This window comes from Echiichthys vipera (genome assembly GCF_963691815.1).
Source record: "Echiichthys vipera genome assembly, chromosome: 21".
Lineage (NCBI taxonomy): Eukaryota > Metazoa > Chordata > Actinopteri > Perciformes > Trachinidae > Echiichthys > Echiichthys vipera.
In genome coordinates, this window is record NC_139846.1 from 10,233,130 (window position 1) to 10,247,467 (window position 14,338).

The following is a 14,338-nucleotide window of genomic DNA, read 5'->3' on the forward strand; positions in this document are numbered from 1 at the left end:
CACACATTGTCATGACCCTGCTTATTGTATTGTATTGTCTTCCTCAGTGTTGATCTCTTTTAATGGGTTTACACTTTAGATTGCTGCCACAGCCTTTTAGTTATGTTGCCATGCTGACTGTCATGTGTGACTGTGGTGGGTGAGCACCAAAAAAAGGACAAGTATTCAACACAAAAGCCTCAGACGAATTCACTGCTAGGGAAACTTTCCAGGTGTTTATGTTGCAGTGAATTCTCAGAACAATACCACAAACATCTGCCTGCCAAATGGCCTCGCGCAAACTTTATTTAAACAGGAAGTCCTTTTTTTACAGGGTAACTTTCATAAATGCATGTTTATGAGCCAAACTGGCACATGGAGAGTGTTTCTATCAACAGTCTTAGAGTCTTTGATTTATTTAACATTTTCTTTTAGTAGCTGTTTATGAGCAGAGGGGATGGAGGGGGCACAAATGAGAGTGAGGTCTGAAAGGGAGAGTGACAAAGAGAGAGTAACTGGCATTTGTTGCATGTGAAAGCAAGTAACAATAGCAAAGCTAAAGTTAGCAGCAGTCACAGCTGACAGTGCCGTGATAAAAAAGTCAAGACAAAAGCGGCTGTAGATCGGCCAGTGATGACACATTATAGGCTAGAGGCCAGCAAGATTGTAAAGTCTGTGTGATGGACTTCAAAAAAAAAAAGAAAGATGCTGAATTAAATTAAAGTCATTTGGAAAACTGGGAATCCCTGAGTCTCAGAAAATGTTGTGAGGTGCTTTTGTACCGTGACATTGATTTAAAGTATAAAGGATTCATCAGTTATTTTCATAACTGGTCAACTCTTTGACTTAATCCTTACTTTTGTTAGAATAAAAAACAACAAGCATAAATAATATGTACATTCACCTGTTAATGCGGTACATAACACACATATAGATGCTTACATTTGATAGATTTCATATGTTTATAAGCTAGATAAAGGAAGCAAAAATTCAATTAATTTTTAAAAAAGAATATGGAAGAAGCTTGTACAAAAAATGCAAACATAAGCCTACATTTACCTGCATCAGGCAGTATTATTTATCAGCAGAGACCTGCACCCATAAACGTGTTGCCCTGCGGGAGTTGACTTGCCCCCCACACTCTGCTCTCAGCTATATTTATCTCCACCCTCACCATAAAAGGTTGTGACTGCTGCCTGGACACTCTGGCGAGGGCCAACATTATTTTTGTTGTGTAGACTGCAGCCCTATACGCAACTACCTGTAGGTTTGCTGGGATATCAAGCTTTTAAGTGTGGAGTTGGACCTTCTTTTCCTTTAAAGCTTGGAGTTTGAGAGCTTTTTGTGCAGGGTAAGTGTCAGGGGTGAAGACGGGATAAGTCAGGTTGGAGTTGTCGCATATGTGTGTCCGAGCATGCCGAGAAAGTGCCTGAGTGCCTGAGTCTTATATTATGTCTTGCTAGCTGATGTTGCAGGTTTGAATTTGCATATTTAATTATAGTTAAAAGATTACTACTGGTTTTTGTTTACAGTTTTTAGCCAGAATATGTTTTATATATTGGCATTATGGGAATCCTATCATTTCTCCATAATATTATTTAGTTTTGTACATTTTCCATCTTGAGAGCTAAATTAACTGTACATGTTCAACAATAAAGAACATGGTGAAGCAACTGAAGGCATGGCCAGCTTGCTAACTCACCAATTACTGATTTCAACAAAAGTCTATAATGTTTAAAGTTCACTGAAAGTCATAATGAACCTATAGTATGTTATAACAGTCAATCCACCTGCTCTTGAACACTGACCACACAGACAACAGATAGACAGCAAGAAACTCAGAAACTCCAGGCTGGTACGAGGAGGGGCCTACAGCATGTCTGGATCTATACCGTTCTACCAGAAGCACCATCTCCACTATGACCGTGGCTACCGCAACAAGCAGACAGAGTCTAAACTGAGCCAGTACCAGGCCAGCAGCAGATATACTGCTGGCAGCAGCACCTCAGCTGCCACAAGCAGCAGGAGCAGGGGGTAAGGAAGAGGAAGAGGATCACACCTTCATCAATCCACTTCTTTGTAACAAGGGGCTCCCCTTAACACCTCCACCCAACCCAACTGATCAAGTTCACCTCCATCACCCTTATTGGATCATTTCACACCGCCTTTGGGATCATCTTTCCTGCTTTGCTGCCATATTGACACCAAAGTAACCATCCTTCCCTCCTCTTGAGTTCCCTTTGATCAGGCCTCTCTCTCTCACACACACACACACACACACACACTTGAGAAAATCTGGAAACAGCTTTGAATCCTGCATGAAGCTCTTTGCATGTAGGCCGAGAAAGGCTTTCCTGCACGCTGACAGACTCTAACATGCCTTCTCCTACACAACTAAAATGATCATGGGAAATAACTTTCCTGTTTTTTGTCTAGCTTTCAAAGTTAGATAAGATGTAAGGAAATGCACAGTTATGTAATGGCTGAGTTATGGTATATGGCATATACTGAAATAGAATGACCTGTGCATACCATGTTGGAAGGAAAGTAAGAAGTGGGACAAGTTTGTCAGTCAATCGTTAAAACCTGATGGCTTTTACATTTATTATCATATTTTGGAAACGTAGTTGCTTCCCTTTATTTCCAATAGACACAAAGAGAGTTGTTGTTCAGTGTGAGTGGTCAATGTTGTTGCCAAGATTTGTGCGTCCCCTGTTGAATGCGTTGGTCAGCTGTCCTGGTTTTACCAGGAAAGAGTACAATAGTTTTAACAGAATAAAAATGATGGTAGCGTCAAGTAGGGATGGCCATGAGTACTCGGTTTGGACGTCAGTGTTCATTGAGTGTATCAGGATGCATCTGCGCACCTCTGCGGGAGCTCGCACGCAAGTTGCACGGATGGAAGCCAAATACTGTTCACTTGCACACACTGCCCTCACTAAGATGACACAGAGAGCTGCTTCAAAATTGGCATTTTTAAGAATCATTCACAAAATATAACATTGTGATACTCAAGGGCATCGATATTTTCTTACACCACTAATGGGTAATCAACTCAACTCATAGTAAGTTAGAAAATGACCATTAAATTGGATAACATTATTTCCGGCTATTTGGTTAGAATTAAAGTACACAACATGAATGTGAGTGAACGTAACATGAATAAAACTTTAATACATTCACTCGTCTGTGAACATTATTTCTGCCCAGCAATGAAGGCTGTTAAATAATGAAGACGACAACTCTCATTATCCATATTCTTACGTTATATTCATATATGTATATATTTTTTGCGAGTACTCAGAATTATTCAAAAGGTAGTGTCAAGTAGTTTGGTTTTATAGCTTTTTCTCCAAACTCTATGATGATGCAGATTCTTTGTCACCGGAAAGATGCTTTTCTTTCTTATCTTAGGAATAACAAAAATGCAGTTAATGGCAATCCTATCTTTTACAGACCTTTAAATACACTGGCCTGGAGAGTGTGAACACGTCAGAGCTTAGGTTTTAGTAACATCATCTGCGCTTTGCCTTTACGCTCATGTGGCTGGGCAGCCCTCCAGCCACCAAACCTGTGGAGAGGAGGATTATGAAGTGATGATGTTTTTACAGTCAGTGTGGTGGCAATAATGCTGTTATGGCAAATACACTGCATTTATGACATGAACATTGGATATGTTATATTAAAAAACTGTATTTCAGTTATAAAACAGAATTTTTCGTGTAAATGGACAGAGGGAGAGGGACAGTGAACCAGGTAGATACAGGAAAAATGAGGGCACTTGCCCTGTCACCCCTCCTGCTCCCGCCTGCTTATCAGGTTCTTGTTATCTCATACCCTGAGCTCCTACCCCCAACTCTCAGGGCTGCAGATAATGTTACCACTGACAAACTGTGTGGCGTCTGACCTGGGGCTGAGCGATAATTCAATATGATCATGTATTGTCTTTCAATGGAATTAATATCGTGAAAGAAATCATAGTGAGGTTTTGTGAAACACAACAACGTTGTCTAAATTGACAATAGCAAGAAGACATGAGAAGATATTATGGTATATTGAGATGATATATCTTCAAGAACAATATAAAAATATCTATTTATTTTTTTAATACATTTTTTTATCGCTATGTCAAAAAAACAGCAGCCGAATTGCTTTGGGGCGATATTTACATAATTTGGATAACGCTTTACATTCTGATCCTGGTACGCGCATTTTTGCACTAAAGTTCTTAATGAAATGAAAACATTTGTCAGTTATTTATTTTACAAAATAGTACACAAAATTGCCATCACCATGTGGTTATTTCATATAGACTATTTACCTATGTATCTTTGGGGAGATATGAAATTACCTTTATCCCCATAGCAAATTTCTGGCCTAGCACAAAAACACTTTTTCTTTCATTGCTGCACTTCCTTCCCTAAATGAATCATAAGAGAGCACATAGAAAGACACTTGTAGTATGACTGTGGATTCTTGTATGTGATCTATAAGGATTTGAGTAGATGTGAGTAGTTTGGTCTATAATATTGGCTGCACTCTCAGATTTGTGGCTTTGTTTTGTGTTACCATCATATTAGATCACAGCTTTGGATCTTAGTGATTGAATAATAACATCAGTGGTGCTCATATTGTCTTTTGTATCAGACCAAAATAAAAATAATCAGGACTAAACCACCTACTCTGTTCCCACTGAACCTTCATCTACAACTCATCCACCCTGATCTTGGCTTCATCCTCACATGTTGATGTTGTGTTATTAGTGTCTGGCTTGGTGCCAGGCTGATGGTATTCTATGTGTCCCAGACTTAACGTGTCTTCACATTCTGGGCTGGAGGCGAGCAGACTGAGCCCTGTCTCCAAGAGAGTCAAGCCAACTTACTTGGCTGTGGATAAAGAGAACCAAATCATCGGCTATGTAGTGCCTATCTTCAGGGGCAGGTAATAAACTTGAACTCCAAGAATGTTTTTGCAACAAAAGTTCTGCCAGTTTTAATGATGTGCCTTACTCCCCACATCTATCCCCGGCGCTGCTTTACAAACTGCTAGTCAAGAGTTTGCTACAGGATTTTCGGATACAGAGAGGGACACTTCTGCATACATGGCCCGCAGGGATATGTTCACCAGTGGCGTGGAGATGGAGAGGTCAGAGCTGATCTCCAGGAGGGAGGCGGTCCGTGATTCGGCCACACGCATCTCTCTGAACAAAAGGGTCAGTGGGGGAATTGTACATGTAGGTGTTTTGAGGTCATATTCAGGAGGCTTTTACAACAACATGAATGACTTATTATCTTTACACCACAGAGCATGAGTGACACTTAGACTAGGGTTTGTTCTGATGTGTTTTCACAAACCATTCTCCTTCAGGGCAGCTGCGTTTACATGGACCCTGATATTCAAATAATAATAATAACATTAACAGCCAAATCAGAATAAAAATGACCCATGTATGTAACCTCCTCAATCAGAAGAGACTAGCCTGATCGGAATGGATTTTCAGGTTTAGGAGGATGTTATAATCCAAAGATATTAGCACCTAATAACCTTTTGAAAGCTTAATCCAATTGCTTCTCTCTGGTTGGTATAATATATATTATATATATATATATATAAGGAAACTTTAAAAGACTAAAAGTTTATTGAATTGTCGAATGACCAAACAGGTGTTTGAAAAGATCAACAGAGAAAGAAAGTTTTGTGATCTCTGGCAGATTTGAGTTTAAAAAAAGGTCATATTCGGATTAAATGCTTTGGGGCATGTAAGCGCACACTTCAGCTCTCTTTATTTAGCGTCCAAGTAAACAGTAATAATAATCAGAATTATATGAGATTGAAGAAATATTGTCCATGTAACCGCAGCTTTTTCATACCTATGACACAAAATGTCTTTTCTTACTTATGACATCAGTTTAAAAAATCAATTATTTAAACTAAATACAATTACCTCATCTGCATAAGTGCATTACTGAGCTTAATTATCTGCCGTACTGCTTAGGAACACAAAGTGCCTGTGGTTAAGTGGTTGTTGCTACTCTTTACACAAGGAAGTTATTAATGTCCCATGTGAAGTACCCAACCATTCACTGAGCATCATAAAAGCCACAGTGACCCCCTCACTGTATTTATCTGTCTCCACTTTGCCAGATAGCCTTACTACTCGGTGACAAATTCCTCAGGAGATCATGTTTCTTGAGACACAGGGAAGCAGTGTCCCAATGGTGTTGTCATATTATGTGTTGAGTTACTGGACGCACAACGAGACAGGGCCTCAACACACGGAGCTATTCATAGGTCATAATGAACAACACGCACTCACACTCGTAACACGTGCCATGTTTAAAGGTGCAAACGTCTTGCATGTGTAAACAAATAAAGATATGTTGGGATCTTGCTCAGTTTGCATATGTGAACGCTTTGTTTTTGCTTCAACCCTGCATTGTGAATTCCTGGTGAAACCCATTTTTTTTTAGTTTAAAAGGTACAACTGCCCTGATTGATTTAATGCTTAAGTAATGTTCTGTTTGTAGATCCATGAACACGGGGAACACTTTAAGCGTATGAACGAAGACAGCCTGATGCACCCCCCCGAGTTTGTGATTAAGCCACGCTCCCACACCGTGTGGGAGAAGCAGTGTGTGCGGCTGCATTGCACTGTCAGCGGCTGGCCCGACCCACGGGTCGTCTGGTAGGTCACTGACATACGTCACATATAACATAACCTTAAAATCTGTCCTTCCTGTCCCCTCAGCATCCTGCTTATTCTTTATTCAAGTTATTTCTGTTTCTTCTGGTCTGTCTTCTGTCCCCTTTCCTGCCTCTCACTACAAGGTACAAAAACAATGTGGCGATTGACCCTCTTACCAATGCTGGCAAGTATAAACTTGAGAGCAGATACAGTGTGCACTCACTGGAGATTAACAAGTAAGTGAATCTTCTGCTTTCCACAGTTATCACAATAAAGTCTTCTCTTTAATTTAAATCCTAAGGACACATTGTAGAACGTCCTGGAATTGGCATAGAATTTGTCTTGTTATTAGCTCTTCTGTTAGTCTTTCCCAAATATACACACAAAGATACACACATACAAAGCCATACGCACAGACATACACGCCCTTACACACAAACACACACACACCCACACACATACACACGTACACTAGCTGTCTTTTTGTTTGCCACTATGGATATACTGTAGTACCCCTAGTGTAGGTGTGATTCTCAGCTGATTGCCATTGACACTGCGTGAAACTGTTGTGACATCATCTTTAATACAACACTCGCTGAATCCTTTTCATCGGCAACCAAACAGAGGAACTTCTGCACTTTGTCCATTGTGCAGGGTAACGTAGCCTACGTAGTGTATAGCATTGCATAACACAATTATAATCTACAATAGTCTGCCATTTTGTAAAATTTTGTCGAGTAAATAAATAAATTATGGATCCTATTGATGGTAGCCTGGGTATTGCAGAATTATTCCACGGATGTCCCATTAATGACGATCCTCTCTGACCAGTCAGTAGTCTGCAGTGTTTTTAATCCTCCTTCTAGTGTTGGTTCAGCTCGTTTGGAACCTCAACTGCGGTGGTACCAAAAAAAGTACAAAGGTACTATCCACAACTTCTGCTAATGGAAACCCAAAGATAACCGTTCTAATGTATAATGAACTGAACTGAACAGGACTGGACTACTTGGTGGAAACTTTAGAATATACATGCTGTGGTGTTGATTCATGCTGAACACTTGTCCTTATACAAAGAAATATTGAATACAAAAATGTAAATGAGCAATTCATTTGGACTGTTTAAAAATAACCAGCCAAAGATCTTTTTTTCTACTCAGTCATGACTGTACCCAGTGGGCAGAAGCAAAGTCTTGATGTGTGGCGTGGTCATGTTGATATAAGCCTTTGTCCGTGCCTAACTAGCCCAGACACACTGACTGTAAGCCGGAGAAGAGTCACACTATTTCCCAGGCTGCCACAGATAACAAAGAGCATGTCTAAACATAGCTAAGACCTTTTGACCATTTCAAGAGATTAACTTTATCACATTTTAGTGGAATGTGCTGTCTGTAGATACTTTCATGTACAGCGACCCACGCCACCTGGTGCACATGACATCATCAGCGGTGTCTATTTATTGCCAGAGTATTCCTGGCCAGGAGTTATGGAACGCTTTACTGTCGGGGCTCACATACTTGGTATTATTTACATGGTTGAGAGGGCTGAGGTAGAGATGGGGGAAGGGCACTGTACACAAGAAGAATGTGTGCATCACTGACATTGATCATTTGATGCTCTCCTCTTTCAGATGTGATTTTGATGACACGGCGCAGTATCATGTCTCTGCCATGAACGCCAAGGGAGAGATGTCGGCATTTGCCTCCGTCGTTGTCAAGAGTAGGTTTTACCCCAACACTCTCGACATGAACGCACTCTCAGAACTGTTTAATCAAGATCACAAAATTATTTTAAATCCCAGGAAAAAGAGTACAGCACACTATAAATCAGTACTATCAGTGTGTCAAGTTTCCAAATGTAGTTTTAAAGCTTTTCTTGTTAATAACTGTGTTCCTCATGGGCCCTAATTTGGAAAAATATGTCGGTCAATTTAACTATGCAAGACAAGAAAGTCACAGTTTGTGCTTGTTTGGCTCAGACGCCCCATATACAGAAGCTTAAAGTTCTCAAACTGTGGCCCTTTGCTGCATGTCACTCCCTCTCTCTCTTTTTCCCATTTCCTGTCAAAACTCCAGCTGTCTCATACTTTATAAATAAAGGCACGTAAGGCCAAAAAATATCCTTAAATTAAAAAAAAGGCAATGGCCATGCCGGTGAACTACATTGTGCCAGACGAGAGATAGTTCACTCAGCGGTTTCACAAAAAAACCAAATGGTACAATGACAAACCTACGATGAAGTGTGACTTTCTTGACAAACATCATCATGAGTAATTCATGGCACAATTCAAATGGGATCAAAACATTTTTTGTCTCTCTCCTCTGACTATTGTATATATTTTTTCCAAAACAAATGGTGGTCCACCAGAAGGGGAGGGACTTTGCCTCTCTGAATGCCCCAAATGTAGGAACTAAATATACTTTAGGTTGCTGTTATGGTTAGAGGCCCACTATTTGAACTGTGGCATCTGTAAAGTTGTGATTTCTCATATGATTTTGATATTTTGTCATTATAATACATGTGTTTGTGCTGCATGTATTAATAGCGGCTATTTTCTGTAGGGTTCAAAGGGGAAGTTGATGAGTTCCTGCCATCACCCAGACGTAAGTATGAATTTACAGTGGATTTGTTTTGATTTTTTTAAATTAAATTCCGTTCAATTGTGATGATTCGTTTATGGCTACCAGGGGGCAGAGGATCAAGCTGAAACATACGGCCTTGGCACATTTCCACCTAATTAAGTTGCTATAGCTACCTGTTCTAGTTATTTGTTTGATTGTTCGATTTATTTTATGTTAGCTTTATTTTTATTTGATATATGTTAGCTTATTGTTACTCTGACCCTTTCCCATCTTTGTATTGACACTGTTGCACAATAATTTCCCTTGGGATAAATAAAGCTTCTTGAATCTTGAAGTCACACATTTACCTCCGTATAGCTCTGTTTTGGTCTCCACTAACTCTCCGTCCTGTGTGTTAGCGCACAGCTACATTATAAGAGACTGTTTACTAAAAACATCTGCCCACTGCTGCTCGAGTCAATGAGAACAATGAGACTGGACGGGTAAAAAGCTCCACAAAACAAGTGTGTAATGATGATAACTGTGTATTTACTGGTTATTCTAAAACTATAATGTGATATTATTAACATTACTCATGCTGGGTAACTTACTGCAAGCTGCTCTTAGTTATTAGTGTGATTGGGTGGGGCTGTGAAGATGGGTGGGTGTTACTGCACTAACAACTTTTCTGTTTCCTTGATGCTGCGGCGACAATGCAGGGGCCTGTACTGAAGGTAACAGGGACCATTTGGTTTGAACGTGATGTTTCCACCGACCATGCATGACCACTCTTGATTGTGTAGATATTTAGAGTTCACAGTATTCTTCTGAAGTAGCTCATGTGGAAAAAATATACAGATTTTTCAGTATTTTTGGGTTGAAAAACATTGTTGCAAGTATGTGAGTTTATGTCCACATTAGGTCGGACTGTACTGCTGTGAGAAAATGCATCCGCGTTAAATGAGAGTTTCCAGTTGTATTTACTAGAGCCTAAGTAAAGTGTGTCGGTTAACATAGCAAACTGTAACATAATCTTTGTATGTTTAAAATGTTGAATCGTATTTTTGACTAATTCCACAACTGAATTCACTGAATATAGAGTTGTTTTGAGTTTCCAGGATTTTCACGTGTGTTGTGCTTTACTGTTGAATGCATGAAGTTTCCCCCACTTTTTGTGAGCACTGTACCTCTTTTGTTCTGTGTTTGTTTGTTCTTCTTTATTCTTATTCTCCACCATCTTCTCTCCGCCTGAAAAGTTATGATCCAGCCTATTGATTTCACCGTGGATATGATCATTGACGTGATAATGTTCTGACACTTTCACAGTGAATGTTTGATTTGAACACAGTGGTCTTTCCACTTTTTTATGCATGTGCAAACTGCACAGTGATGGTCGGTCTCAGCTCTGACTCTGCTGTGTCATGCTCTGTCTGTAGACGGCCCAGTGTCTGAGTATGGCATCAACTTCCAGACTCACATTGTCGATAAATTCGGTGTGTCTTTTGGAAGAGAGGGTGAGACCATGAGTCTGGGATGTACAGTCATCATTTACCCAGCGCTGCACCGCTACCAGCCAGAGGTCCAGTGGTACAGAGACGGTAAGCACATGACAAGCTGTGGATTATTGCGGATTAAGCCACTTCAAACCACATGCCTGTATGAATATCACTGGGATGAGATTCCAACAGTGGTGGAGGAAGTACTCACATCTTTTACTTGAGTAAAAGTAGCAATAATACAGTGTAGAAATACTCTAACAGTTTAATCCTGTATTGAAAAATCCTGCATAGAAAAATCCTAAAATATGTGCTCATCACTCTCTAGTTGCAGCTGGTAAAGGTGGAGCTAATTGGAATACTGTATATGCTGCTGGTTAGCATATTAACTACTATTAATAATATATCATAATGCGTTTGATGATTATATTATTAACCTGAATCTGCAAAGTAACTAAAGGGGTAAAATAAAATTTAAAAGTACAATATTTCCCTCCTGCTTTTTGTGTAGGAGGAGTATAAAGTAGCATAAAATGGAAATACTCAACTACCTCAGAATAGTGTTTGTCAAGTTCTTTACTAAGCTACCTGCTATAGCTCAATACACTGCCCACTGGAAGGGTTCACGACAAGTGCGATGGATACAACTTGTGTCACTTTACAAACTTGTATTGCGCTCACATAAGCATCCACACACTAGGTAGTCTGACTGCTACCGCTACACTGGCCTGTCAGCTTTGGAATTAGTGACGTTAAGGAGTTGGATAACTATGTTAGTTGGGTTGTAAACCTGCAACAAACACAAAACCCAGGATTAACCAATGAAAGTATACAATCATGTATACATTTAAATTACTAGCAATGCTAGTTTATGGTCACTCATCGGCAAGGCGTACCAGTCCTGACCATCAATTGAATGAAAATGAAACCTAAAGGCGAACCCCCTGCACACTGTGACTAACTAAGCATACACAGACACACAGTCTGGAGACCAGGAATGATAATAAAACAGCCTGTAACCTGCCATGATTATAACATATATGAAATATAACAGAAAATATGCCTGCATTCAGTATAAGATGGTAAAATGTATACATTTGTTTCCTCAAATACCTCAGAACATAATCATAACATCTATCATATCCAGTTTACGGTATACAAACAATAGTCTCGCCTTCTGGAAAGTTCTACAGTGTTTCTATTCCGATCTGAATACATCACATGCAGTGCTCTGGTTGGGAGAACTGCATGTCTAAAGAGTAAAAAATGAATAGTACAAGTAAGATTGTTCCTACCATGTCACAGCTTGGTATTGTTTTCTAAAGGAGTGTGTTAGTAATGCACGTCACCCAGCCACCCTCTGTCTTATCCCCCCCAGATGTTCTGCTGTCTCCTTGTAAATGGCACCACATGCACTGGAGTGGAGATCGAGCCACGCTGACGCTCACTCACCTCAACAAAGAGGACGAGGGGCTCTACACCCTGCGTGTCACCACCAAGTCTGGATATGAAACCTACTCAGCCTACGTCTTCGTCAGAGGTTGGCCCCCCTTCATTTGCTTATCTTTTTTTTTTTTAAATCCGTCTCGGAGTCCATCGCCTATCTGTTTGACAACAATTTACTCTGTGGGGGCAGCAGCTAATATTTCAGGCTTTACAGTGTAAATCATCATCAGAAATGAGTGTGAGGGTTCTCTTTTGCTCTCTACACGGACTGTTTGTCTGCATGCAGTCAAAGCATACTCAGATGGGAATGCTTCCTAAATCTCGCCCTGTTGTCTACACTCCTATGAAGAATCTGTTCAAGGACGTTGTAAAAAAGTTAGATAACTCTTAGCTCCTCACAGTTTCAAGCTCCCTACATTTCAAACATTTACACATCCAGCCACACATTTTATATATTTTTTCTTTGTTTAACTGAGTGCATTTTTGTCCTTCACATATTTAGGAACAGCTCAGTATGAATATGCTCCAAATCAGCCGCTACTTGCTTAAATAACATATTGTCGCTGTCTGGCGAAAACCTTGAACTCTGTCTTGGTACTTGGTCACTCTTTACGTCTGTGTGTGGGTTTTTTGTCAAGTTTTAACCAAAGAAAACGATTTAAAAGAGCTTGTGACTAAATCTTGTAACACCAGTGGATCCTCAAAAACAGCAACGATATTTGATATCCTGATCCAAAGTTGCCTCCAAGCCCAGGACTCCCTCACAGCACTCAAAGCTCTGACACATCCCTGATCATGCTGACCATTGTTCAAACAACCCAAAGCCTTAAGACCTCACTCCATGCACATTTAGAAAAGGTCCCAGACTTTCATTCTATAAAATGTTATGTATCTAAGATGTCTTTACCAGACATTTTTACTACCATCCTAATCAACACAAGTCAAACGCAACCTGATCTCCCCCCCAGCTTTGTTTTTGTCCATTATGTCATCAGATCAAGGTCAAAGCCACAACAGCATGTCCCCTGGCACCTAATGACCACACCACATCTAATAGTCAGAGTGTTTGAATGTGAGTGACTAGTTTTAAATAGGATATCTTTAACAGAGACAACACAGTGCCAGCTCCGTTTGAATACAGTGGAAAAATGATCAGTGAAGCTTATCTTTGCTGCCTTCAGGGACAATCTGACCTTTACTTCTTCAGCTTCTACACATGCTGAAGTATGAACATGCTAGAAAATAGACCCTGCTGTTGACTCTGGTACTCTGGTCTCAGGGTCAGCCAGTAAAGAAGAGGTCAGGTACAGCCTCCAGAACAAAACGCTCTATGAGCCTGGCTATTCTCGGAGAGCTCAGCTATGGAATGAGCCTGGCTTTAGATACTGTAAATATCTGCTTAAAGGAGAAACAATAGGCTGCCCAGTTTCCTTACTGCTTTTTGTGGCTTTATAGTTATGCCCATCTCCTCTTTCTGTATCTCTCAGTATGCTCTAATAACAGGAAGATCAGGATAAAGTTGCTATATTAAGAAAATTAATCTTTTGTCATTTGTTTGTTGATGGTTAATGGTTGTAAATACATAAACATTACCACCCAACCCACTTAATACGTGATCCTACTTAATGATGCAACTCTTAGGTGCCCTGGCTTTACCCCTGATGTTTCTTTAAGAGTCACCTCTCTTATCCCCTTTCACTGCGGGGCAGGCTACAGCTAATTCGGTCCTCCTGCAGCTGATTGCTCTTGGCTTGTGTTTGACTTGAGGACGAGAAACATTCCTGGCATCACGCCCTCAGCACAGGGCACAGCTCACTTTAAAACCACCAGCTACAGTAGAATCAGTTCATTATACATCATTGAGTCAAAGGTAAATAAATGTGAAAAAATACTAGAGTATGTAAGACAAAATAAGGTATGCATCCTGGCAGTTCTGATGGTGTTACTGTGTTTAGATTCTGAAGCTGAGGTTGAAAGAGCTCCTGGTGCCCCTCTGGATGTGCGCTGCCTGGATGCCAACAAGGATTACATCATCGTCACCTGGAAGCAGCCAGCTATTGATGGTGGTGACTCTATCTTGGGCTACTTTGTGGACAGGTCAGTCAATAGTCACCTACATTAAACCCCTGAAAGAGTAAAGACAATGGAACAATTTCACAGTTGTTAAGTTGGTG

General features: G+C 40.2%; 1 protein-coding gene across 4 annotated transcripts in view; it reads left to right on the plus strand.

Moving 5' to 3' along the window:
- Nucleotides 1-1,182: 1,182 nt before the first annotated feature.
- Nucleotides 1,183-14,338, plus strand: part of myom1b (myomesin 1b) — a 29,884-nt gene continuing 16,728 nt past the window's right edge. For 2 of the 4 annotated variants that reach the window (XM_083936339.1, XM_083936340.1), the window contains exons 1-11: nt 1,186-1,330; nt 1,795-2,013; nt 4,786-4,920; nt 5,029-5,191; nt 6,507-6,664; nt 6,808-6,900; nt 8,292-8,380; nt 9,223-9,264; nt 10,659-10,820; nt 12,097-12,258; nt 14,120-14,261. In XM_083936339.1, coding sequence (XP_083792465.1) covers nt 1,856-2,013; nt 4,786-4,920; nt 5,029-5,191; nt 6,507-6,664; nt 6,808-6,900; nt 8,292-8,380; nt 9,223-9,264; nt 10,659-10,820; nt 12,097-12,258; nt 14,120-14,261 — 1,304 coding nt within the window. In that variant the 5' untranslated portion in view covers nt 1,186-1,330; nt 1,795-1,855. Of the gene's footprint in view, nt 1,331-1,794; nt 2,014-4,785; nt 4,921-5,028; nt 5,192-6,506; nt 6,665-6,807; nt 6,901-8,291; nt 8,381-9,222; nt 9,265-10,658; nt 10,821-12,096; nt 12,259-14,119; nt 14,262-14,338 lie in introns of all 4 variants that reach the window. The other 2 variants (XM_083936341.1, XM_083936342.1) reach the window with 2 other exon arrangements.